The sequence below is a fragment of the Pseudophryne corroboree genome, chromosome 3, assembly GCF_028390025.1.
Source record: "Pseudophryne corroboree isolate aPseCor3 chromosome 3, aPseCor3.hap2, whole genome shotgun sequence".
Classification (NCBI taxonomy): domain Eukaryota; kingdom Metazoa; phylum Chordata; class Amphibia; order Anura; family Myobatrachidae; genus Pseudophryne; species Pseudophryne corroboree.
The window spans coordinates 672,721,644-672,748,284 of record NC_086446.1 but is presented as its reverse complement, the minus strand read 5'-3'; the positions used below and the strand labels follow the sequence as shown (position 1 = coordinate 672,748,284).

The window sequence follows — 26,641 nt, the reverse complement described above, 5'->3', positions numbered from 1 at the left end:
TGGGCGTTTCTGGGTGGCAACTGACCGTTTTCAGGGAGTGTGTGGAAAAACGCAGGTGTGCCAGGAAAAATGCAGGCGTGGCTGGGCGAACGCTAGGCGGGTTTGTGACATCAAAACCGGAACTGAATAATCTGAAATTTTTTGCAGGCGCTCTGCGATAGAACCGTTCGCACTTCTGCTATGCTAAAATACACTCCCAGTGGGCGGCGGCATAGCGTTTGCACGGCTGCTAAAACTAGCTAGCGAGCGATCAACTCGGAATTAGTTAGATTTGGGTGGTTTATATTGTTTCTGTGCAGGGTAAACACTGGCTGCTTTATTTTTACACTGAAATTTAGATTTCAGTTTGAACACACCCCACCTAAATCCCTCACTGCACATGTTATATCTGCCCCCTCTGCAGTGCACATGGGCCCTCATTCCAAGTTGATCGCTCGCAAGGCGAATTTAGCAGAGTTGCTCAGGCTAAGCCTACGCCTACTGGGAGTGTATCTTAGCTTCTTAAAATTGCGACCGATGTATTCGCAATATTGCGATTACAAACTACTTAGCAGTTTCAGAGTAGCTTCAGACTTACTCGGCATCTGCGATCAGTTCAGTGCTTGTCGTTCCTGGTTTGACGTCACAAACACACCCAGCGTTCGCCCAGACACTCCCCCGTTTCTCCGGCCACTCCTGCGTTTTTTCCGGAAACGGTAGCGTTTTTATCCACACGCCCCGAAAACGCCGTGTTTCCGCCCAGTAACACCCATTTCCTGTCAATCACATTACGATCGCCGGAGCGAAGAAAAAGCCGTGAGTAAAAATACTATCTTCATTGTTAAATTACTTGGCGCAGTCGCAGTGCGATTATTGCGCATGCGTACTAAGCGGAATTTCACTGCGATGCGAAGAAAATTACAGAGCGAACGACTCGGAATGAGGGCCATGGTTTTGCCCAACTGCTAACAAATTTGCTGCTGCGATCAACTCTGAATTAGGCCCTTAGGGGTCTATTTACTAAGCCTTGGATGGAGATAAAGTCGCTGGAGATAAAGTATCAGCCAATCGGCTCCTAACTGTCATTTTTCAAACACAGTCTGTGACATGGCAGTTAGGAGCCGATTGGCTGGTACTTTATCTCCAGCGACTTTATCTCCATCCAAGGCTTAGTAAATAGACCCCTTAGTCTGGAGACTCATTCCGCCCCGTGTAGAAGCCGTGCGTCTCCGTACCCTAATACCGGGTTTTTAAAGCCCAGTGTTACAAGCAATCTACACCTTTGATAAAGCTGCCATTTGGAGTGCAACGAAACCGGTCAGGTGCCTGTGTTACCAAGCTACAAGTGCGCTGGAGAAAGGACCCGAACCAACCCCTGGACATCACTATCCATCGCATCTTAAGAGGAGCTCAGTAACAGTTTGGATTAGGAGGCTTCAGACCGTACTGCATGAGGAGCCCATCATTAAGGGACACTTGAAGCAAGTCAACCTCTAACGGTCAAAATCGCAGTACTCCTCCACTGGAGTCCCACCCAAGCTGGGTAACTATTGCATTGGACTTTACTATTCGCTACAGGGGTGCTAATAGGAACGGACTAGTCCAGCATAAATCCTTTGTTGCAGACGCACATGGATAGTAACAATTTATCAATTCACTGCATGAATCTGGAATTTTTTATTTAATGTGCCATGAATGTTTTTTACAAAATGTTATTGTATAATAAATTGTTTTATTAGAGCTATTTATTTGCTCTCTCATATTGTACTATACAAATATAATATTTAGCGCAGTCTTCTTTTCTCTGTTAATTAGGAGCTGGTTGGCTGGTATTTTATCACTTTTTGGGGCAGATGTATTAACCTGGAGAAGGCATAAGGAAGTGATAAACCAGTTATAAATGCAAGGTGATAAAGGCACCAGCCAATCAGCTCCTAACTGTTTATTTACATATTGGAGCTGATTGGCTGGTGCGTTTATCACCTTGGATTTATCACTGGTTTATCACTTCCTTATGCCTTCTCCAGGTTAATACATCTACCCATTTGGACCTTATTCAGTAAGGATTGCAGTTTCCGCTAAAAAGCAGTTGCTGCCAACAAATAGTTGCCGCCCAGAAATAGAGAAAAAACGTCTATTGCAGAAATTATGAATGCATCACAATATGCGGGCTGATCGCAAAACCATATGCAATTACTGGAACATCGGAGATTTTCTCTATCTGCACCAGGCAAGGTCATCCACAATTCTTGCGACACAAGAGGCTGGAAGTGGTCATCGCTGACGTTGGACACCCTCCTTAAAAACACCTGCGCACTGCATTTTTGTAGACACACCCAGAAAACTGCAGTTGTCTGACCAGAAACTAATGCTTCCTGTCAAACAGTGGCTACATTGCGATCACGATGTGCACGCATTTTCTGTCGCTATTTTTACTCGTGCGTGCGCAATGCGAACGCTGCACATGCGCAGTCATTCGATAATCAGGCGGATTGCGAATCACAAATTTTGCAATTCTTACTGAATATAAGGTCCATTATCCGCCTCCACGTTATCACTTTTTAACATTTGGGCCCTGGATCGATCGATCGATCTATCTATCAATCAATCAATCAATCAATCAATCAATCAATCAATCAATCTATCTATCTTTGTTTTAAAAGCAAGCAAAATATAAATTAAATAGAAATAATAGGAATCTATTTAGAAGAATATGTGCTGAAACCGTCATATGTATTATCTTCTATCCTCTATATTGCTCCCGTAGAATTACACTGGCTAACTTAATTTAGGATGTTTGGCAATCTCCGGCCACCGTAAGCGTCTCGGTGAAGAAAAGCCATGTGACTGTGACGTCATCAGATGAGGAAGTGTCTATCTGAATACGGTGTATTGGGGTGATGGCATCTTATAAGAAGGTAATACCGTTAGTGTGATACTGTGTCGCCCGCTCATAGTGCTGCCTATGGGGTCACTGTTGGGTCTGAGTGCCCTAAGCCTGTCCCTGGTGTGCTAGTATTACAGCTGGTGATGTATCCTGTGTCTGCATCCCTGGTAAGGCTCAATGGAGACCGGCTGCTAATGTTCATATTGCTCACTTGTACTGTGTACCATATGATCTGAATGAGTCTATCACTGTGCAGTATTTATATTGTGCCTTTGTGCTTTCAGTGGGTGACACTGTGTTGTTTCACTGCTGATGATCACTGCTGTGTATATATTAGCCGGTAGGCTAGTGGTATTGGCTTTATATTAATTAATTCATCCTCTATTTAATTTTTTATGCAGATGTATGTAGGATATAATTTGGTTTTATGAAGATTGTCAATTAAAAAGGCAATTTAGTAGGTAAAATAAGTCCTTACCCAATGTTTCAGCTGTGACAGATGAATTTATCACAGTGCAGGTTAGGCAACCTGTGACAGGCAGGTACTTGTTAAACTAAACTACAAATCCCAGCATGCAGTTGACTTGCATGTTGGGATATGTAGTTCGTCAAACGCTATAGAACCAAATTAGGCTGACTTCGGAACATTTGAATAGCAGAAATAAAAGCCAGTAGGTAGAACAGTTATTAAACATACATACGTTTTTGCGATTAACTTTTTAATTACAAAGAGACGTCTTTGTTTAAACTGTAATCACTTGTTAAAAGCCTCTTTTTACGGTCTGTGTTATTATCTTTTAACTGAGCGTTTTGTTTTTCAAGAATCCACTTTTGAGCAGCTATAACATTGAAATTTAATTAACAAACAATGTAGAAACTGTACTGACGACACATTCTCTGCAGTAACAGATAAAGACACTGTAACACAATAAGCAGTTTTTTATTTATAATACTGGAAACACGTTCTTGGAGAACTAAGTCATAATCGGTAAAAGGAAGATGTCCCATAGAGCTTGTTGCGATGCACCTGAGGAGAGACCTGATGGTACTGCGCAATTTGCAGTTTAACAGTGACCTTACACATGATCAGATTTTCTCTAATCCCAGAACCTGGAAATGTGATACACACAGGAACTGCAGAATACAGAAGGAGAGGCGATAAATAACTAATACCCACAGATTCCTCACATCCGGGAATCGTTTATCCCACCCACCAGCGTACCAGGGAAGGCAGCCATATTGGGAGTACAGCATAGGTTACAGTGGGTGGTACAGGTTGAGTATCCCTTATCCAAAATTCAAAATCCCACATTTCTGGGTCCTCTACTGAGACAATGATATATATATATATATATATATATATATATATATATATATCTATATCTATATCTATATCTATATCTATATATATATATCTATATCTATATATATATATATATATATATCTCAGAAAACTGCACTTCAAAACAATAGTACCGCAACAGCCGCTAGGGTGGTCACCTCACCCCCAAAGACAGAATCAATCTAAATAGGTTTTGCAGCCGTGCGCACCTCTGGGATATGTTATATCAGTCAAATACAGAGTAACACAGTGATAATCTCAAACCATAAAGTTCGTTTATTGGACCCAAGATCTTCAAGTGGTTTTCCTCCTCTCTGTGATGTGCTTTTAGGAGAGATTGGTACACACTCGTCCACATAGAAGAGAACAAGAAGGGCATATATAATTGTGATAAAGTATTAAAACAACTTTTATTTCATCCACAATGTCCGTAAAATTCAATTCATATGAATATAATCCACTAATAAAGTGCCAATGTGTATACCGGATAGTGTGGGGTGTTCAAAATACCCACCCAGAAAAGCGTGATGGTAAACAACACAGTTCCTCCCCGGGATCAGGATACTGCAGCAATTCTGGAATGGGACATCTCAATCCTTCACACTAGAAGACTGGTAGATCAATCTGGCCACCATTGACCTACCAGTCTTCTAGTGTGAAGGATTGAGACGTCCCATTCCAGAATTGCTGCAGTCATTTTACGGACATTGTGGATGAAATAAAAGTTGTTTTAATACTTTATCACAATTATATATGCCCTTCTTGTTCTCTTCTATGTGGATGAGTGTGTACCAATCTCTCCTAAAAGCACATCACAGAGAGGAGGAAAACCACTTGAAGATCTTGGGTCCAATAAACGAACTTTATGGTTTGAGATTACTACTGTGTAACTCTGTATTTGACTGATATACCATATCCCAGAGGTACGCACGGCTGCAAAACCTATTTAGATTGATACATATAGATGTGTCATTATCTCAGTAGAGGAACCAAAAATGTGTGATTTTGGATAAGGGATACTCAACCTATATAAGCAATACATTGCTGTACGATGCATAAAGGTGGAAATATAGCAAATAAGAAGCAATTTGTGGAAATGTGATATGCAGTCGCTGCAATACAAAACATAACGATTACCTGACTGCTACAAGTATGTAGGATCGGATGAATAATTATAGAACTGATGATTCTGGTGGCGGTTATGTGTGTATTGTCGACCTTCATAATGTTTTTAATCATACTGCGGAATCCATCAGGTTTAAATGTTCGTTTTGTCAACATGTACATTGTCGACTTGCAACATGTCAACATTCACAAAGTTTACACCTATTTCCTAACCCTAAGATTTGTGTTGTCAACATTAAGAATATGTATTCATGTCCTATGTTGGCATTTTACGTGTGTAGACATGGTGCAGGTGTCGACAAGTAGACAGATGTCAACATTTTAACTGTGTTGACATGGTAAAATTTGACGTTCTCGTGTTGACATTATGACTGCCTACATTGTAAACATCCTGAGTGCATAACTTCTGTGGGTATACTGTATTTCAATTTCGTATGTTGTCTTCATCCACGGTAACTATTATAGTGCGCCAGAGATGGTTGTCTCCTTCTTAATATGGTGTCTTAGTCGAAATTTAAAGCGCATTGAGTCCTCTTGGAGAAAAGTGCTATATGAATATTATTCTTGACAATCTCATAATAGCTGTGTTTTGTTTTAAGACTTAACCCCTTTTTATTTACCCCCCCCCCCCCTCCTGATAAATGGGTTAGTAATTGAGTATTGCATCAGAGGGGTATACTGTATTTACTAAAGATTGATTTATCAAAGCCACTGATTATCAGCGGCATTGAGGGCAGCATGTAATCCAGCCCTCAAAACTACCGCATATTGTATGTTTTTAAAAACTGATCTATAATAAATACCTGGACTAGATAAACAGTCTGCATACGGGGGCATCTTAGGAAATGGATCTTGGGCAAAGTGCACAGATCTTCTCCACTTTTGGTTCATTATATGATTCTAACTACATCTTTTCTCTTGGCTCAGTTAACGCTCTATTCATTTGAACAAGTAGATAGCTGCTTATCTTCTAAGGTTTGGCAGGTGCTAGTGATTGGGTGGTGGACCAGTATGCTTCAAGCTTAACTCAATTTGTGAGTTTCCTTTTTAAAATAATATTATGCTTGTTTTAAAATACGTTGTTCAAGACTTTGGTAGACCGTTTTAAACATGTTATGCAATTAGGAAATCTAAATTTCCTCGACTTTTACAATCGGGGGAATTCTATTGTTATCGCCCCCGGATCTCCTGTCTAAAGTGACGGGAGATCGCATGGGCGATATTCAATTGATGCCCCGTATTTAGCTGATCGCACCCATTAGTGTCGGGTTTAGCTGCGTAAAGCGGCAAAACCCGGCTAAACTAAAGAGCGCGATTGGGAAAAGTGACCTGTTCGGCCGCCCAAACTGCACTTTTCCCATTTTCTTTACATGACTAAACCTAACACTAATGGGCGCGATAGGGGACATCAATTGAATATCCCCCCTGCGATATCCATCACTTTAGATGGGAGATTGGGGGGTGATAACAATTCCCCTGTATCTGTTCTTAGAAAACACATTTTCTGGTTTAATTCTTTTGTAAGTTGACCGCTGTAACATTTAGTGACAGTGCATATAGGGTCACTTATGTGATTTGGTATAGTCTGTTACAAAAGCACAAGATATATCTCTTTTGTAGTCCAGGCAAATAAGTTTGCAGTTGTTGTTCACCTCTTGTTTGCGATCATTGTGGACTCACAAACTGACATGCAGGGCAAAGCAAGGCCTACTGTCATTATCTAGACTTGTTCTCGCTTGGTCTTCTTGTGTACTCTTAAATTTGCTTTTAAATACATTTGCATCCTATACCAAAATCTGCATCTCATTATATTACGTGCCTAGACTCTGCAAAGCAAGTTGCATTTAGTTGAAGGTCCTGGATAATAAGAAGCGAGAGAGTGTTAAGCTGGTGAACCAGATTGTAATTAGAGATGAGCGCCTGAAATTTTTCGGGTTTTGGTTTTGGGTTCGGTTCCGCGGCCGTGTTTTGGGTTCGAACGCGTTTTGGCAAAACCTCACCGAATTATTTTTGTCGGATTCGGGTGTGTTTTGGATTCGGGTGTTTTTTTCCAAAAACACTAAAAAACAGCTTAAATCATAGAATTTGGGGGTCATTTTGATCCCAAAGTATTATTAACCTCAAAAACCATAATTTACACTCATTTTCAGTCTATTCTGAATACCTCACACCTCACAATATTATTTTTAGTCCTAAAATTTGCACCGAGGTCGCTGTGTGAGTAAGATAAGCGACCCTAGTGGCCGACACAAACACCGGGCCCATCTAGGAGTGGCACTGCAGTGTCACGCAGGATGTCCCTTCCAAAAAACCCTCCCCAAACAGCACATGACGCAAAGAAAAAAAGAGGCGCAATGAGGTAGCTGTGTGAGTAAGATTAGCGACCCTAGTGGCCGACACAAACACCGGGCCCATCTAGGAGTGGCACTGCAGTGTCACGCAGGATGGCCCTTCCAAAAAACCCTCCCCAAACAGCACATGACGCAAAGAAAAAAAGAGGCGCAATGAGGTAGCTGACTGTGTGAGTAAGATTAGCGACCCTAGTGGCCGACACAAACACCGGGCCCATCTAGGAGTGGCACTGCAGTGTCACGCAGGATGGCCCTTCCAAAAAACCCTCCCCAAACAGCACATGACGCAAAGAAAAAAAGAGGCGCAATGAGGTAGCTGACTGTGTGAGTAAGATTAGCGACCCTAGTGGCCGACACAAACACCGGGCCCATCTAGGAGTGGCACTGCAGTGTCACGCAGGATGTCCCTTTCAAAAAACCCTCCCCAAACAGCACATGACGCAAAGAAAAAAAGAGGCGCAATGAGGTAGCTGTGTGAGTAAGATTAGCGACCCTAGTGGCCGACACAAACACCGGGCACATCTAGGAGTGGCACTGCAGTGTCACGCAGGATGTCCCTTCCAAAAAACCCTCCCCAAACAGCACATGACGCAAAGAAAAAAAGAGGCGCAATGAGGTAGCTGACTGTGTGAGTAAGATTAGCGACCCTAGTGGCCGACACAAACACCGGGACCATTTAGGAGTGGCACTGCAGTGTCACGCAGGATGTCCCTTCCAAAAAACCCTCCCCAATCAGCACATGATGCAAAGAAAAAGAAAAGAAAAAAGAGGTGCAAGATGGAATTATCCTTGGGCCCTCCCACCCACCCTTATGTTGTATAAACAAAACAGGACATGCACACTTTAACCAACCCATCATTTCAGTGACAGGGTCTGCCACACGACTGTGACTGATATGACGGGTTGGTTTGGACCCCCCCCAAAAAAGAAGCAATTAATCTCTCCTTGCACAAACTGGCTCTACAGAGGCAAGATGTCCACCTCATCTTCACCCTCCGATATATCACCGTGTACATCCCCCTCCTCACAGATTATCAATTCGTCCCCACTGGAATCCACCATCTCAGCTCCCTGTGTACTTTGTGGAGGCAATTGCTGCTGGTCAATGTCTCCGCGGAGGAATTGATTATAATTCATTTTAATGAACATCATCTTCTCCACATTTTCTGGATGTAACCTCGTACGCCGATTGCTGACAAGGTGAGCGGCGGCACTAAACACTCTTTCGGAGTATACACTTGTGGGAGGGCAACTTAGGTAGAATAAAGCCAGTTTGTGCAAGGGCCTCCAAATTGCCTCTTTTTCCTGCCAGTATAAGTACGGACTGTGTGACGTGCCTACTTGGATGCGGTCACTCATATAATCCTCCACCATTCTATCAATGTTGAGAGAATCATATGCAGTGACAGTAGACGACCTGTCCGTAATCGTTGTCAGGTCCTTCAGTCCGGACCAGATGTCAGCATCAGCAGTCGCTCCAGACTGCCCTGCATCACCGCCAGCGGGTGGGCTCGGAATTCTGAGCCTTTTCCTCGCACCCCCAGTTGCGGGAGAATGTGAAGGAGGAGATGTTGACAGGTCGCGTTCCGCTTGACTTGACAATTTTGTCACCAGCAGGTCTTTCAACCCCAGCAGACCTGTGTCTGCCGGAAAGAGAGATCCAAGGTAGGCTTTAAATCTAGGATCGAGCACGGTGGCCAAAATGTAGTGCTCTGATTTCAACAGATTGACCACCCGTGAATCCTTGTTAAGCGAATTAAGGGCTGCATCCACAAGTCCCACATGCCTAGCGGAATCGCTCCCTTTTAGCTCCTTCTTCAATGCCTCCAGCTTCTTCTGCAAAAGCCTGATGAGGGGAATGGCCTGACTCAGGCTGGCAGTGTCTGAACTGACTTCACGTGTGGCAAGTTCAAAGGGCATCAGAACCTTGCACAACGTTGAAATCATTCTCCACTGCACTTGAGACAGGTGCATTCCATCTCCTATATCGTGCTCAATTGTATAGGCTTGAATGGCCTTTTGCTGCTCCTCCAACCTCTGAAGCATATAGAGGGTTGAATTCCACCTCGTTACCACTTCTTGCTTCAGATGATGGCAGGGCAGGTTCAGTAGTTTTTGGTGGTGCTCCAGTCTTCTGTACGTGGTGCCTGTACGCCGAAAGTGTCCCGCAATTTTTCTGGCCACCGACAGCATCTCTTGCACGCCCCTGTCGTTTTTTAAAAAATTCTGCACCACCAAATTCAAGGTATGTGCAAAACATGGGACGTGCTGGAATTTGCCCATATTTAATGCACACACAATATTGCTGGCGTTGTCCGATGCCACAAATCCACAGGAGAGTCCAATTGGGGTAAGCCATTCCGCGATGATCTTCCTCAGTTGCCGTAAGAGGTTTTCAGCTGTGTGCGTATTCTGGAAAGCGGTGATACAAAGCGTAGCCTGCCTAGGAAAGAGTTGGCGTTTGCGAGATGCTGCTACTGGTGCCGCCGCTGCTGTTCTTGCGGCGGGAGTCCATACATCTACCCAGTGGGCTGTCACAGTCATATAGTCCTGACCCTGCCCTGCTCCACTTGTCCACATGTCCGTGGTTAAGTGGACATTGGGTACAACTGCATTTTTTAGGAGACTGGTGAGTCTTTTTCTGACGTCCGTGTACATTCTCGGTATCGCCTGCCTAGAGAAGTGGAACCTAGATGGTATTTGGTAACGGGGGCACACTGCCTCAATAAATTGTCTAGTTCCCTGTGAACTAACGGCGGATACCGGACGCACGTCTAACACCAACATAGTTGTCAAGGACTCAGTTATCCGCTTTGCAGTAGGATGACTGCTGTGATATTTCATCTTCCTCGCAAAGGACTGTTGAACAGTCAATTGCTTACTGGAAGTAGTACAAGTGGGCTTACGACTTCCCCTCTGGGATGACCATCGACTCCCAGCGGCAACAACAGCAGCGCCAGCAGCAGTAGGCGTTACACGCAAGGATGCATCGGAGGAATCCCAGGCAGGAGAGGACTCGTCAGACTTGCCAGTGACATGGCCTGCAGGACTATTGGCATTCCTGGGGAAGGAGGAAATTGACACTGAGGGAGTTGGTGGGGTGGTTTGCGTGAGCTTGGTTACAAGAGGAAGGGATTTACTGGTCAGTGGACTGCTTCCGCTGTCACCCAAAGTTTTTGAACTTGTCACTGACTTATTATGAATGCGCTGCAGGTGACGTATAAGGGAGGATGTTCCGAGGTGGTTAACGTCCTTACCCCTACTTATTACAGCTTGACAAAGGGAACACACGGCTTGACACCTGTTGTCCGCATTTCTGGTGAAATACCTCCACACCGAAGAGCTGATTTTTTTGGTATTTTCACCTGGCATGTCAACGGCCATATTCCTCCCACGGACAACAGGTGTCTCCCCGGGTGCCTGACTTAAACAAACCACCTCACCATCAGAATCCTCCTGGTCAATTTCCTCCCCAGCGCCAGCAACACCCATATCCTCCTCATCCTGGTGTACTTCAACACTGACATCTTCAATCTGACTATCAGGAACTGGACTGCGGGTGCTCCTTCCAGCACTTGCAGGGGGCGTGCAAATGGTGGAAGGCGCATGCTCTTCACGTCCAGTGTTGGGAAGGTCAGGCATCGCAACCGACACAATTGGACTCTCCTTGTGGATTTGGGATTTCAAAGAACGCACAGTTCTTTGCGGTGCTTTTGCCAGCTTGAGTCTTTTCAGTTTTCTAGCGAGAGGCTGAGTGCTTCCATCCTCATGTGAAGCTGAACCACTAGCCATGAACATAGGCCAGGGCCTCAGCCGTTCCTTGCCACTCCGTGTGGTAAATGGCATATTGGCAAGTTTACGCTTCTCCTCCGACAATTTTATTTTAGGTTTTGGAGTCCTTTTTTTACTGATATTTGGTGTTTTGGTTTTGACATGCTCTGTACTATGCCATTGGGCATCGGCCTTGGCAGACGACGTTGCTGGCATTTCATCGTCTCGGCCATGACTAGTGGCAGCAGCTTCAGCACGAGGTGGAAGTGGATCTTGATCTTTCCCTAATTTTGGAACCTCAACATTTTTGTTCTCCATATTTTAATAGGCACAACTAAAAGGCACCTCAGGTAAACAATGCAGATGGATGGATTGGATACTAGTATACAATTATGGACGGGCTGCCGAGTGCCGACACAGAGGTAGCCACAGCCGTGAACTACCGCACTGTACTGTGTCTGCTGCTAATATATAGACTGGTTGATAAAGAGATAGTATACTCGTAACTAGTATGTATGTATAAAGAAAGGGAAAAAAAAACCACGGTTAGGTGGTATATACAATTATGGACGGGCTGCCGAGTGCCGACACAGAGGTAGCCACAGCCGTGAACTACCGCACTGTACTGTGTCTGCTGCTAATATATAGACTGGTTGATAAAGAGATAGTATACTCGTAACTAGTATGTATGTATAAAGAAAGAAAAAAAAACCACGGTTAGGTCACTGGTATATACAATTATGGACGGGCTGCCGAGTGCCGACACAGAGGTAGCCACAGCCGTGAACTACCGCACTGTACACTGGTTGATAAAGAGATAGTAGTATACTCGTAACAACTAGTATGACGACGGTATAAAGAATGAAAAAAAAACCACGGTTAGGTGGTATATAATACAATTATGGTTGGACGGACTGCCTGCCGAGTGCCGACACAGAGGTAGCCACAGCCGTGAACTACCGCACTGTACACTGGTTGATAAAGAGATAGTAGTATACTCGTAGCAACTAGTATGACGACGGTATAAAGAACGAAAAAAAAACCACGGTTAGGTGGTATATATTATAATACAATTATGGATGGACGGACTGCCTGCCGAGTTCCGACACAGAGGTAGCCACAGCCGTGAACTACCGCACTGTACACTGGTTGATAAAGAGATAGTAGTATACTCGTAACAACTAGTATGACGACGGTATAAAGAACGAAAAAAAAACCACGGTTAGGTGGTATATATTATAATACAATTATGGATGGACGGACTGCCTGCCGAGTGCCGACACAGAGGTAGCCACAGCCGTGAACTACCGCACTGTACTGTGTCTGCTGCTAATATAGACTGGTTGATAAAGAGATAGTATACAATACTACTAATATACTGGTGGTCAGGCACTGGTCACCACTAGTCACACTGGCAGTGGCACTCCTGCAGCAAAAGTGTGCACTGTTTAATTTTAATATAATATTATTTATCATGTACTCCTGGCTCCTGCTATAACAACCTGCAGTGCTCCCCAGTCTCCCCCACAATTATAAGCTTTATATACAATACATTGATGTGCAGCACACTGGGCTGAGCAGTGCACACAGACTGAGTCACTGTGTGACTGTGTATCGTTTTTTTCAGGCAGAGAACGGATATATTAAATAAAACAAACAACTGCACTGTCTCTGGTGGTCACTGTGGTCGTCAGTCACTAAACTCTGTCTGCACTCTGCACTCTCTTCTAATCTACAGTATCACAGCAATCTCTCTCTCTCTCTCTCTCTCTTCTAAATCTAATCTAAATGGAGAGGACGCCAGCCACGTCCTCTCCCTATCAATCTCAATGCACGTGTGAAAATGGCGGCGACGCGCGGCTCCTTATATAGAATCCGAGTCTCGCGAGAATCCGACAGCGTCATGATGACGTTCGGGCGCGCTCGGGTTAACCGAGCAAGGCGGGAAGATCCGAGTCGCTCGGACCCGTGAAAAAAAAAGTGAAGTTCGTGCGGGTTCGGATTCAAAGAAACCGAACCCGCTCATCTCTAATTGTAATACCGCAGATATTAGGCAAGTGACAGCCTTAATGAGCCAGGTGCCCAATCATAATGTTCATAAAGCACTTGGAAGAACCCACAGTGCTTGTGGTGATTGTGTGAACACTATGTTGGGCCCCAGTGAAGCTGGGCATGATGTTGGACATTGGCCTGTGGGGCTGAATCTTTGGCCATTTATATATGTGGTCATCTTGAGTCCATCCAGGTATGGCTGACTATGGAGGCTGGAGAATATTCTCATACTCTAATTTTGTTCTTGGCTCACTTATGATCCAGGAGGGACAAAAGGTCGACATGGAAAAGGAAGACAGTAGAAACGGTCAACATGAAAATGGTTGACACAAGTTTTTTGGTGTCCTTCTTTTTTTCTTATAATTCACCATATCTGAGTCAAATTAGTGGAAACATGTATTCTTGCGGGCTCATTTCGCTCCACACGCTTTGGGCACGGTGCCTTGCTCTGCTACCTATATGCTCAGCACAGTTCACTATTCCCAGTCGTAGTCTACGTGGATGGTAAATTATGAAAAGCTTAAATAATAACTAGTGTCGACCTTTTAAACCTGTCGACCTTTTACTTGTCAACCTGTTGCATGTTGACCATTAGGGGTCGACCTATTGACTGTCTATCTTTTTACTGTAGCTCTGATACTGCTCTAGAAGGCTACATAAGACCTCTTCTCTCAGAATGACATAAATGCTGGCATCCCTAATAGCAGAGCCGGCGCTAAAAAATATGATACCCTAGGCAAGATTTTGTCTGGTGCCCCCTGGCACCACCGCTAGTTCTGCCTCTGACCCTGAACCCCTTTCCCAGCACCATCACCCCTCACCCATAGCAGTCCTCATTTTGGTGCTCTTGCCCCTATATTTTAAATATAACAGTGTGAACTTTCGGCGCACAGCCCAAAAAGAGGTGTGCCCTTTTCTGGAAAGGGGCATGGCCACACAATAGTACCCCCAATTCAAATTACGCGCCACACTAGTGCAACTTTATTCACATTATATCATGTGATAGTGTCCCTTACTTACGTTATATCGTATAGTAGTACCACTTTACCTTATTTCTCTCGGTAGTGCCCCTTATTCACATTACATCACACTGAATTGCTCCTTATTCACATTACACCGCACCATAATGCTCTTTAATCACATTTGACCACACAGTAGTGCCCTTTCTATACGTTACGCCACACAGTAGAGCACTTTACACACGTAATGCCACACATTAGTAATGCCTTTATACACATAATACCTCACAGTAATTCCCCTTACACATGACACATTATTAATGTCCTTATAAATATAATGTGCCTTACGCATTATTCCAACCTTTATTAATGCCATTATACACATAATGTCCCTATGCACATAATGACATACATAAGGTCCCTTACACATATGCCGCATGTTATTAATGCACTAATACACATAATGACACACACAGTGTCCCTTACACATATGCCACACATTATTAATGCATTTATACACATGATACACATAATGCCCCTTACACATAAGCACTATTGCACAACCAACTCACCTGTACACGGAACTCACATGGCCGCTACCACTGTGACCTCTGCCTTTGCTTGGATACAAATGTGTCCTCATACATCTTGCGGTACAGGTATGTGATTGCAGGGGGAGGGAGGCGGTACAGGTATGTGATTGCAGGGGGAGGGAGGCGGTACAGGTATGTGATTGCAGGGGGGGACATTCAGGCCACCGCTAGGACCTTCACCATGCAGGGTCAATGTACAAGCTAGGACCGCCATAGTGCAAGGACAGTACATCCAGGGCTGCCATTGCGCAAGGATAGTGTATTGATTGTACAGGAAAAAGTGCCGTTACCGGAATCCGACAAGGTGCACAACACTAGCGCCGGGATTTCCTCCTCATCTGCGGGGCCGCCGGAGAGGTAATCTGCATCCGGGGGTGAGTTTTGGGAAGGGGGTGCGTTACGTTTAGGCTGCGGGGGGTGTGGGGTAGGTTTAGGCTGTGGGAAGTGAGAGTTAGGGTGAGGGAACCATGGGGGGATGGTAAGTATATGTACCCTCCCCCTGTTGAGATGTTGTGGCCGGTATTCTGACTGCCGGCATTTCGACCCCAACCCCATGCCTATCGTGTGAGGACAATACCAGATGCTAGGACACTTGCCCTGCAGTGATGATACTTACTGTAATGTTGGGTTACATTATCAGCAAGAGATAAAGGGAGAAGGAAGGAGTGAGAGAGAGACAGGGAGAAGGAAGGAGCGAGAGACAGTGGGAGATGGAGGGAGCAAATGAGAGACAGAGGGAGGAGTGGTGAGAGAGGGACACCCCCCCCCCCCCCCCAAAGGGAAAAAAGCCTATTTCCTTTTCCTGTGTGCTGTTTAGAAGGCCAGCCCATTGTGTTAATTTCCGAAATATTTGGCACATTTCATGACCACAATCTGCCAGTGTGTACGGAGGAAAGATTTATTGCCCACTCTCCTCAACAACAGATATATCTGCAGATGGCAGTGGTGGTTGGTCAGTGTGTATCATCAGCAGATCTATCTACAGATAGATTGATCTGCAGATATCTGCCAGTGTGTACCCACCTTAAGTTGCGGTTTTCCTGTTTTGATTATTTATGTACTCTGTAATTGGCCGCAGTGGAACCCTTGTGGCGCCATATAAATAATGGATGATGATGATGATAATATTCCTGATACACAGATAATGATGGAGTTTGGGTTTATAGAAGTGAGGCGGTTGCCCACAGGAACCAATCAGATTTTACTTATTTATCTAGTACCTTCTGAAAGATAATAGCTAGAATCTGGTTGCTATGAGTAACATCTCCACATCTATAAACCCGCACTTGTGTAAATATATCCCTGAGTCTCAGAATATCAAGTAATAGAAGTGGGAGGAGAAAGAGGGGGATGGAGTCACATTGACAACAGAGGTGAGAGGGGTGTACCATATTTTCTCTGCTCTCTACATCATGTGCCATGTGAGTGTTGTTGCTATGGTAGTCACATAACACGGGGAAATCTGCAGAAATATCAAAACTTAATAGCAGTCTGAATAACCCCCCCCTCAAAATAAATAAATAAATAAATAACAATTTATTGCATTCAATTGTAAAGAGTTCAGTATCGCCGGGAATTTTTTCCCAAGGCTATTCAATACAGCGTAATGGTAAGCCGGAGAATGCCCGTTCTCCCAGACTAAACAGGGTGTTTTGTCGGGAGAACCTGCATTCTCCGAATTAACTGCCCGGCGCAATGCTGTTTCCGCCACGCTAAAGGCAGAAATCAGCATCGCTCCAACACTTTTGTTGGATTTCTGCTCGCACCCCTTCGGAGTCCAGTCGTCTGGTCTCACAGTGCCTGTAATGAATAGCATCGGGAGCTGATAACCAGCGCTATTCAACTCTCTTATAATTGAATCGAGCCCATTGTGTGCAATCCACTGGCCACTGCTGTTTTTTCTATAATCCAGAGAGGCCACAGGGCAAAGCTGTTTTCTTCTCTGTCTTACGAGAGTAGAGCAAACCAGATGATTTGCTCCATTGATGAGCTTACCTCTGTCCTATTATCGTTGCTTGTACTACTTTGGTGCTTCAGATATGAAGATCCTAATGTAGATTTGGTGATATAATGTTTAGTTTACGCAAAACTCCTGTGTCATTATGTACATACAGTGATTCATACACATCTTGACATATGTGTAAGGCTCTGTTTGGGCAGCATTTGTGCTACATACAGTAGATTGATGCCCATGTTATAAGTATTTGTTCAGCTGCAAATATCTTTACTACATATTTGTAAAACACACACAGAAATGGTTAATATATGCCCAAGTGGGAAGCAGTTGGCTTCCCGACGGACGGGATCCTTGCGGTCTATATATACAGATGCCGGATTCCTGAATAAGGACGCAATCCCAGCGTCTAGATACCAACGCCGTACGGGAGGGGGGAGTTAGGTTTAGGCACATAGATGGGGCATCAAGCGGGGAGGATTAGGTTTAGGCATCCACAAGAGGATTAGGGAACGGGGCAGAGGAGGGTTCAGGACACTTTTGAGCGGCTGTCGGGATTCTAATGGACCAGATGCTGCTGTCGGAATTTTGTTTGCCGACATCCCGTCCATCGGGAAGTCATACTAAACCTGCACAAGTAATGGTGCAGACCCGTTTTATCATCGGTGGCGCTTTTACAAATGGTCTGCTAGTGCTGATGACCACTATCATAAGGGCTTGTTCATCATGTAGCAATTTCCCCCCCTGTAGATTATAAAAAAAATTGTTTTAGTAAAGGCAAAACCAAGCGAGCTGGGTTGGCACATTATATATTTAATGTCGCTGCTTGATAAACCCCATAATATATCCTGGCAGTATGCTTCTGGGGTAATGTTATAAATTCTCATGAAGCCGCCATTTAGCTATTCATATGTACAGGCAGTTATATTGGGGTGGTCTTCTGTTTGCCGGCGGTCGGACTCCCGGCGCTCAGTATACCGGCGCCGGGAGCCCGACAGCCGGCATACCGACACTTATTTTCCCTCGTGGGGGTCCACGACCCCCATAGAGGGAGAATAAAATAGTGTGGCGCGCGTAGCGAGCCCGCAAGGGGCTCATTTGCGCTCGCCAAGCTGTCGGTAAGCCGGCGGTCGGGCTCCCGGCGCCGGGATGCTGGTCGCCGGGAGCCCGACCGCCGGCCAGCCGTAGTGAACCCGTTATATTGTTCATACTCACTAGGGACTAGTCTGAGGCACGAGGAACACCATGCCTGATACCTCCGTGAGGTCAGTAGCTCCCAGTGCATGTCTAGACTGCTTTAAAATAAAAATTTGTTTAAGCTCTCAAAATTCCTGCCTCCCCTACGTATAAGACATGGGTACATTTTTAATGATAGGCCCAGACAGTAAATAATACCTACACTGTCAGTGTGGCTTTTACACCTGCGGTGTCATAAAACCATGGGGGGGAGAGAGGTGTCCATTGAACCAGCTTCAGCCTATCATATATAAGAAGTAATTGATAAATGTTACCTTTAAACTGTTTAGTTGCTAGGGGCAACTTCACTGGTTCCACTACGTCACTCTACACTGCTAGCAGGAGTGGGCAATGGGCCTAATTCAGACCTGATCGCTGCTGTGTGATCAGGTCTGAACTGCGCATGTGCTGGTGCCGCAGTGCGCTGGCGCATGCTAGACAGCCGGCGGCTGTCTTAACCCTGCGATCGCCGCTGCCCGATTTACCGGCAGAGGCGGTCGCTGGGCTGGAGGGGACTGGCTGGCGGCGTTTGGACACTGTTTAGGGAGCGCGGTCCGGGCAACGCAGGCGTGTACGGACCATTGGGGGGGGGGGGGGGGGGGCGTGCCACGGCTCTCACAGCGATGAGTAGCTCCTGCCAGTGCGCAGGAGCTGCGCTGGCAGGGAGCTACTCTTCCAGTACAAAAGACCAATGCTTTTGTACTTGTGTGGGGAGAAGGGGGGGGGGGGGGAGGGGCGTGCCTGACATGCGGGGCGGACTAGCCCTGTGCTGAGCGTTCACCCGCATGTCTGTGTGACTGAACGTAGATGTGCTAAATAATTTAGCACATCTACGATCAGGTCTGAATTAAGCCCAATAAGCGGCTCTCCAGCTGCTGTTGAACTGCACATCCAAGTATGCCCTTCAACAGTTTTAGTATGGCAAAATAGGCAAAACTGTGGAGGCACATTCTGGGACGTGTAGTTTTACAGCAGCTGGAGTGCTTATTATTGCCAGCCATGCCTCTGTGCAATGGTGTTCTACTGCTAGTGCATGTATGACTCAAGTGGTGATGTATCAGACCACTGAGGGGCAGATGTACTAAGCCTTGGAGAGAGAAAAACTACCCAGCCAGTTAGCTACTAACTACCTTTTTTTTTCAACCACAGCCTGTAACATGGCAGTTCGGAGGTGATTGGCTGTTACTACATCGCTCTCCACCTTATCTCTCTCCAAGGCTTAGTACATCTGCCCCTGAGTGAGATAAAAGTGGTAACGTTGCCCATAGCAATCCTTTAAGTAGCATGTTCTATAAAATGACAGTTGGAAGCGGATTTGTTGCTATGAACAACGTCTCCACTTTATCTATCTCGAGGGTTTGATATCTCTCCCTGGAAGCTGAGATGCCCTATTATACCAGGAATGCCCATGACACCATGTGCCAACTGCAATCTGTTATATCATGTCTAAGGCCACCAAAAATGCATATGACACATCAAAATTATACTGTAATATTTTATTTAAAATTTCTTAGAAACTGGACCTCCTGTTTAGTGTTTTTTTTTTTTTTTATTGGTTTATTTTATTTTAATCCAAAAATTTTATTCTATTACAATGGCGTTGCCTGTTGAGTTTTTTTTTTCTTTCATTTGATGATGAGGATAATAATAATAAATAATAAATTATATTATTACTATTATTATTAACTTTAAATGTGGAAAAAAAAACGTAATGCAAAGAAAAGTCATGCATTTAAATTCCAGTTTTGTGGATGCAGCTCTCCTTTTGTAGGTGTTAACTAGCAAGTGTCTTTTGTTTATTACAAGTGGCAGGACAACTGTCGCCAGAGCGTGAATGGGTGGGCACAAGGCGCAAGCTGCATATTGTCTAATCCATTTCTCATTGGAATTTGATTTTTAGGGAGAACAGCTGCACCCCATTTCCTTTAACCATGGAATTAGGTTACAGCATTCTTTGCAATGAATGAGCTTAACATTAGTATAACGCGTTCCCAGTGAAAGTCATTGTGGCTGCGTTCTTTTTTCTTTTCTTTTTTTGTTGTTTAGTGATTGCTTAGTTACTGAATGTAAAGTATTGCTGATATTGATTTTCAGCCTTCCTCTTTTTTGTGTACTGCATAACGCTTTCGTTTTATGTTGAATTTGGGTATTACTTCCAGTGCTCTTAATAAATGCATTTTTTTTCCGTCCATTATATTACTTATGCACTTTTGAGACAAATGTGAAATGAGAATTGTAGGGATGCACTGACCTACGAAAAGTAAAACTAGATTTTTAAGCACTTTGAAAACCTGGATCCTGATGTTTGTTATAAGCTGCTGCTGCTACTACTTATGCACCCAGTTGTCACTGGCAACAAGTATCTTACTTTGGGTGTAGTACAGTGTGCCGGCGCTTGGGCTTCCGGAGACCAGCATACCGGCGCCAGGAGCCCGACCGCCGGCATACCGACAGCGGGGCGAGCGCAAAGGAGCCCCTTGCGGGCCACACTATTTTATTCTCCCTCCAGGGGGGTCGTGGACCCCCACGAGGGAGAATAGCTGTCGGTATGCCTGGTGTCGGGATTCCGGCGCCGGTATACTGTGCGCCGGGATCCCGACATTCGGCATACTGAAGACCACCCTCTTACTTCAGTGATGATTTGTTTTCTTATGAATTCCTAGACGGGATTATGGTTCTGCCCACAAAGATGTATCCTATCACCTGCAATATAAAGGTTTGTTTTATTGGATATAAGAAGCCCTGGTTAATATTTTACATGTACTAGTTGCTGCATATCAGATGGAACTTTGCTATTTTGGGGCTCTAAGGGGCAGATGTATTAACCTGGAGAAGGTATAAGAAAGTGATAAACCAGTGATAAGTGTAAGGTAATAACGCACCAGCCAATCAGCTCCAATATGTAAACCAACAGTTAGGAGCTGATTGGCTGGTGCATTTATCACCTTGCACATATCACTGGTTTATCACTTCCTTATGCCTTCTCCAGGTTAATACATCTGCCCCTAAGTGTTTAATCGTTTAAGGTGCCTCCATTACTGTATACAGTTATTGGGCAGTAAGTAGATAGAAGCACATGATGTGCCATGAAGATGGATGGATGTTTTATTTACAATACCCTCAAGACCTTTTTCCATGTGATTTGGAACTCATCGCCTTCCTAACCTGTCGCACCATATAAACATGCCTGGTTATTTTACTCAATGCTAAATATATTGCCAGTATAGGGTATTGGGCACTGGGACTTTGCCTAAAGAGTTTGGTACCTGCTTTGCCAGCTGTTACTGGGTGCTGATGCAGCGTACATGTACTTACCCACCCCTTTTCAAATGTATTTTACATGCATTTTATAGCATGTATTTTTACAGCATGTTTTTCATAATGCTACATGCACAATTGAATTTACCACAGTTGTATTGGAGAGCCTTTAGTGAGGTCTGTAACAGGCTTGCTCAACATGCGGCCCTCCAGCTGGTGTGGAATTACACATCCCAGCATTCCCTTCCACAATTTCACTTTTAGGGAAAGCTAAAACTGTGGCACGACATGGTGAGATTTGTAGTTCTACAACAGCTGGTGGGACGCAAGTTGAGCACCCCTGGTCTATAATGTTGCTAAAACCGTATATTAATCACGTTAGCGCTTGATACGGTTTTCATTATCATTACAACGGCAAGTAATGGATTCAGACCTCCGCAATCTGGAAGTGTCGTCTTTCCTATGTTTTTTTTCTGTGTATCTTGTGGAGGTAGCTAATACTGTGTTTTTATTTTTATTTTTTTATTATTTTTTTTGTATAATGTTTCCATGCATTTCCCAACTCAAGATTTGTGTAGGGGGTGATCGTCCGAGATCAATCATTCATTTTAATTTACTCTTTGAAGGATTCCTTTGCAGTCATTGCCTTTCCACTCAAGATAACAAAGAATCGCTATAAAATAATTTCTAAAAATTTTTTTTTTGTAAACATTGATTATTTTGACCGACTTTTTCTTTTTTCTCTGAAAAACATCCTTATTATTGACTGCATGTACTGTATAGGAAGGAAAGCATAGTGATGGACCTTAGAAAGACGAGCGCAAGGGGAAAATGATGGTATTTTCTATAGAAACCAATCGGATATAGCATTTCTAACTAGAACTAGAAAGATAATTTCAAATTTTGCTGTTTGCAACATCAATTTTCATTTCATGTCTGCAGGTATGAGATTATTGTTGACTCTGCAAAACGAACGACTTCAGTGACTCTGCTCTAATCAGGTGAAATTCTACCTTTATAACAGATTGGTTCATTATCTCTCAAAGTCAGGAGTATGTAAAAAGTTGTTCAGTGTGCTTACTTGTGTTGGGGGTTTTGTGCATTCTTACATTCATATTTAATGTAGTAATGAATGGAATGTATATTGCATAGTATTTTATATCCTATTTCATTCAAATCGGAAGTTGAAACAGCGCTTTTAATATTGGAGCTTATGGTCTTATGTTATTTTCATGAGCTGTTTTTGTTGTTGTGAGGTTTCCAGTTTGATTTTAGTTTTATTGTGACATCTATTGATCTATATTTAAACAGCAAAAGAAACTGCAATCTTATATCTTCTACATCCAGGACATCTGATAGGGTTGTGCACAGAATACAAGCGTTGTAATTTATGACACTTGAGGTTGTGTGCCAGCCCTATGGGATCTTACGTAATACCTTGGTGTGACATTTCCTTGATCTGTGTCACTTTGCATGTGTTTAGCTATATATTTTAAAGGTAAAAAAAAAACATATCTTAAGCTCAATGTTAACAGGGTCTACCTATAACCAGGCTCTGGTGATTTTAAGAAAAGCAGAACATAAGCTGTGCAATAATCGTTCAAACCAGCAAATTAAATGACTGGTTTGACTGACATTCAGTGATATGGTACTGAACGGTCACAGCCTGAAATTGTCAGGATTGTTCAGTTGGGGTGTCCGATCCACCCAAACCTCTTTCGGCCAACTTCAGGTTGTGACTGGAGATGGCCTCCATACATTGTGTAGTGCTTCTGCTTCCTGAGCTTGCCTTAGGACACCTGTATTGCAGTTTAACAGGTGTGTCACTGCGTTTTCCTGACTTCTCGGGGGGAATTGAATTGTTTTCATGTGCTCTCATGCCCGATCTCCCATCTAAAGTGATAGGGAGATATTCAATTGTTTGTTCCAGCGTTCGCAAGTTGCCGGGTCCCTGTTAATTATGGCATAAAATGACTAAACTCATGCAAATACTGGGCGCGCTGCTTTGGACGACCAAAGTCCGACTTTTTGCAGATTTCTGCTCGCCACCTCAGCTTGCGGCACTCGCCCCCATCGGCACACACAATGGCATTGGTCCAGGCAGTGCAGAACAATTCCTTTCCCTCCCCCTAATTCTACATCACCCCCCCCCCACACACACACACACACACACAAACACACGCTTATACATAATGTAGCTGTGCTCATGTCACACTTGTATACTTTTCAATAATGACGTGATCGCAAGACTTATTTAAGGTGATATTCACTTAGGTGAGATGTTTGCGTAAAGGTTTAGGGTGTTCGTGGATGTTCACTTTTAAAAAATTTTTTTTTTCTCTATCGTCCTAGTGGATGCTGGGGTTCCTGAAAGGACCATGGGGAATAGCGGCTCCGCAGGAGACGGGGCACAAAAAGTAAAGCTCTAGGATCAGGTGGTGTGCACCGGCTCCTCCCCCCATGACCCTCCCCCAAGCCTCAGTTAGATTTTTGTGCCCGGCCGAGAAGGGTGCAATCTAGGTGGCTCTCCTAAAGAGCTGCTTAGAAAAGTTTAGCTTAGGTTTTTTATTTTACAGTGAGTCCTGCTGGCAACAGGATCACTGCAACGAGGGACTTAGGGGAGAAGAAGTGAACTCACCTGCGTGCAGGATGGATTGGCTTCTTGGCTACTGGACATTAGCTCCAGAGGGACGATCACAGGTACAGCCTGGATGGTCACCGGAGCCTCGCCGCCGGCCCCCTTGCAGATGCTGAAACGAGAAGAGGTCCAGAATCGGCGGCAGAAGACTCCTCAGTCTTCTTAAGGTAGCGCACAGCACTGCAGCTGTGCGCCATTTTCCTCTCAGCACACTTCACACGGCAGTCACTGAGGGTGCAGGGCGCTGGGAGGGGGGCGCCCTGGGAGGCAAATGAAAACCTTTTTTGGCTAAAAATACCTCACATATAGCCTCCGGGGGCTATATGGAGATATTTAACCCCTGCCAGAATCCGTTAAGAGCGGGAGACGAGGCCGCCGAAAAAGGGGCGGGGCCTATCTCCTCAGCACACAGCGCCATTTTCCCTCACAGAAAGGCTGGAGGGAAGGCTCCCAGGCTCTCCCCTGCACTGCACTACAGAAACAGGGTTAAAACAGAGAGGGGGGGCACTAATTTGGCGTTAGAAATCTATAAAAAAGATGCTATAAGGGAAAACACTTATATAAGGTTGTCCCTATATAATTATAGCGTTTTTGGTGTGTGCTGGCAAACTCTCCCTCTGTCTCTCCAAAGGGCTAGTGGGTCCTGTCCTCTATCAGAGCATTCCCTGTGTGTGTGCTGTGTGTCGACATGTATGAGGACGATGTTGGTGAGGAGGCGGAGCAATTGCCTGTAATGGTGATGTCACTCTCTAGGGAGTCGACACCAGAATGGATGGCTTATTTAGGGAATTACGTGATAATGTCAACACGAGCCAAGGTCGGTTGACGACATGAGACGGCCGACAAACAATTAGTACCGGTCCAGACGTCTCAAAAACACCGTCGGGGGTTTTAAAACGCCCGTTTACTTTAGTCGGTCGACACAGACACAGACAGGGACACTGAATCCAGTGTCGACGGTGAATAAACAAACGTATTCCTTATTAGGGCCACACGTTAAGGGCAATGAAGGAGATGTTACATATTTCTGATACTACAAGTACCACAAAAGAGGGTATTATGTGGGATGTGAAAAAACTACCGTAGTTTTTCCTGAATCAGAAAAATTAAATGAAGTGTGTGATGATGCGTGGGTTCCCCCCGATAGAAAATATGGGCGGTATACCCTTTCCCGCCAGAAGTTAGGGCGCGTTGGGAAACACCCCTTAGGGTGGATAAGGCGCTCACACGCTTATCAGAACAAGTGGCGGTACCGTCTATAGATAGGGCCGTCCTCAAGGAGCCAGCTGACAGGAGGCTGGAAAAATATCATAAAAAGTATATACACACATACTGGTGTTATACTGCGACCAGCGATCGCCTCAGCATGGATGTGCAGAGCTGGGGTGGCTTGGTCGGATTCCCTGACTAAAAATATTGATACCCTTGACAGGGACAGTATTTTATTGACTATAGAGCATTTAAAGGATGTATTTCTATATATGCGAGATGCACAGAGGGATATTTGCACTCTGGCATCAAGAGTAAGTGCGATGTCCATATCTGCCAGAAGATGTTTATGGACACGACAGTGGTCAGGTGATGCAGATTCCAAACGGCACAAAGGTGTATTGCCGTATAAAGGAAGAGGAGTTATTTGGGGTCGGTCCATCGGACCTGGTGGCCACGGCAACTGCTGGAAAATCCACCGTTTTTACCCTAAGTCACATCTCTGCAGAAAAAGACACCGTCTTTTCAGCTTCAGTCCTTTCGTCCCTATAAGAGTCATATCTGCCCAGGGATAGAGGAAAGGGAAGAAGACTGCAGCAGGCAGCCCATTCCCAGGAACAGAAGCGTTCCACCGCTTCTGACAAGCTCTCAGCATGACGCTGAGACCGTATAGGACCCCTGGATCCTACAAGTAGTATTCCAGGGGTACAGTTTGGAATGTCGAGACGTTTCCCCTGCGCAGGCTCCTGAAGGCTGCTTTACCAAGGTCTCCCTCCGACAAGGAGGCAGTATGGGAAAAAATTCACGAGCTGTATTCCCAGCAGGTGATAATTAAAATTACCCCTCCTACAACAAGAAAAGGGGTATTATTCCACACTATATTGTGGTACTGAAGCCAGAAGGCTAGGTGAGACCTATTCTAAATCTAAAAAAATTTGAACACTTACAAAGGTTCAAATCAAGATGGAGTCACTCAGAGCAGTGATAACGAACCGGGAAGAAGGGGACTATCTGGTGTCCCGAGACATCAGGGATGCTTACCTCCATGTCCCAAATTTGCCCTTATCACTAAGGGTACCTCAGGTTCGTGGTATAAAACTGTCACTATCAGTTTCAGACGCTGCCGTTTGGATTGTCTACGGCACCCCGGGTCTTTACCAAGGTAATGGCCGAAATGATGGTTCTTCTTCGAAGAAAAGGCGTCTTAATTATCCCTTACTTGGACGATCTCCTGATAAGGGCAAAGTCCAGGGAACAGTTGGAGGTCGGAGTAGCACTATCTCGGAT

The 26,641-nt window shown here is 44.6% G+C and overlaps 1 protein-coding gene across 4 annotated transcripts in view; it reads left to right on the top strand.

The window, feature by feature from the left end:
- Positions 1-2,800: 2,800 nt before the first annotated feature.
- Positions 2,801-26,641, top strand: part of BTRC (beta-transducin repeat containing E3 ubiquitin protein ligase) — a 410,877-nt gene continuing 387,036 nt past the window's right edge. Inside the window, exons 1-2 of one of the 4 annotated variants that reach the window (XM_063961897.1) lie at positions 2,826-2,897; positions 22,450-22,508. Coding sequence is in view for 2 of the 4 variants with exons in the window: in XM_063961895.1 (XP_063817965.1) it covers positions 3,010-3,033 (24 nt within the window). In the remaining 2 variants the exon portion in view is untranslated. The other 3 variants (XM_063961898.1, XM_063961896.1, XM_063961895.1) reach the window with 3 other exon arrangements.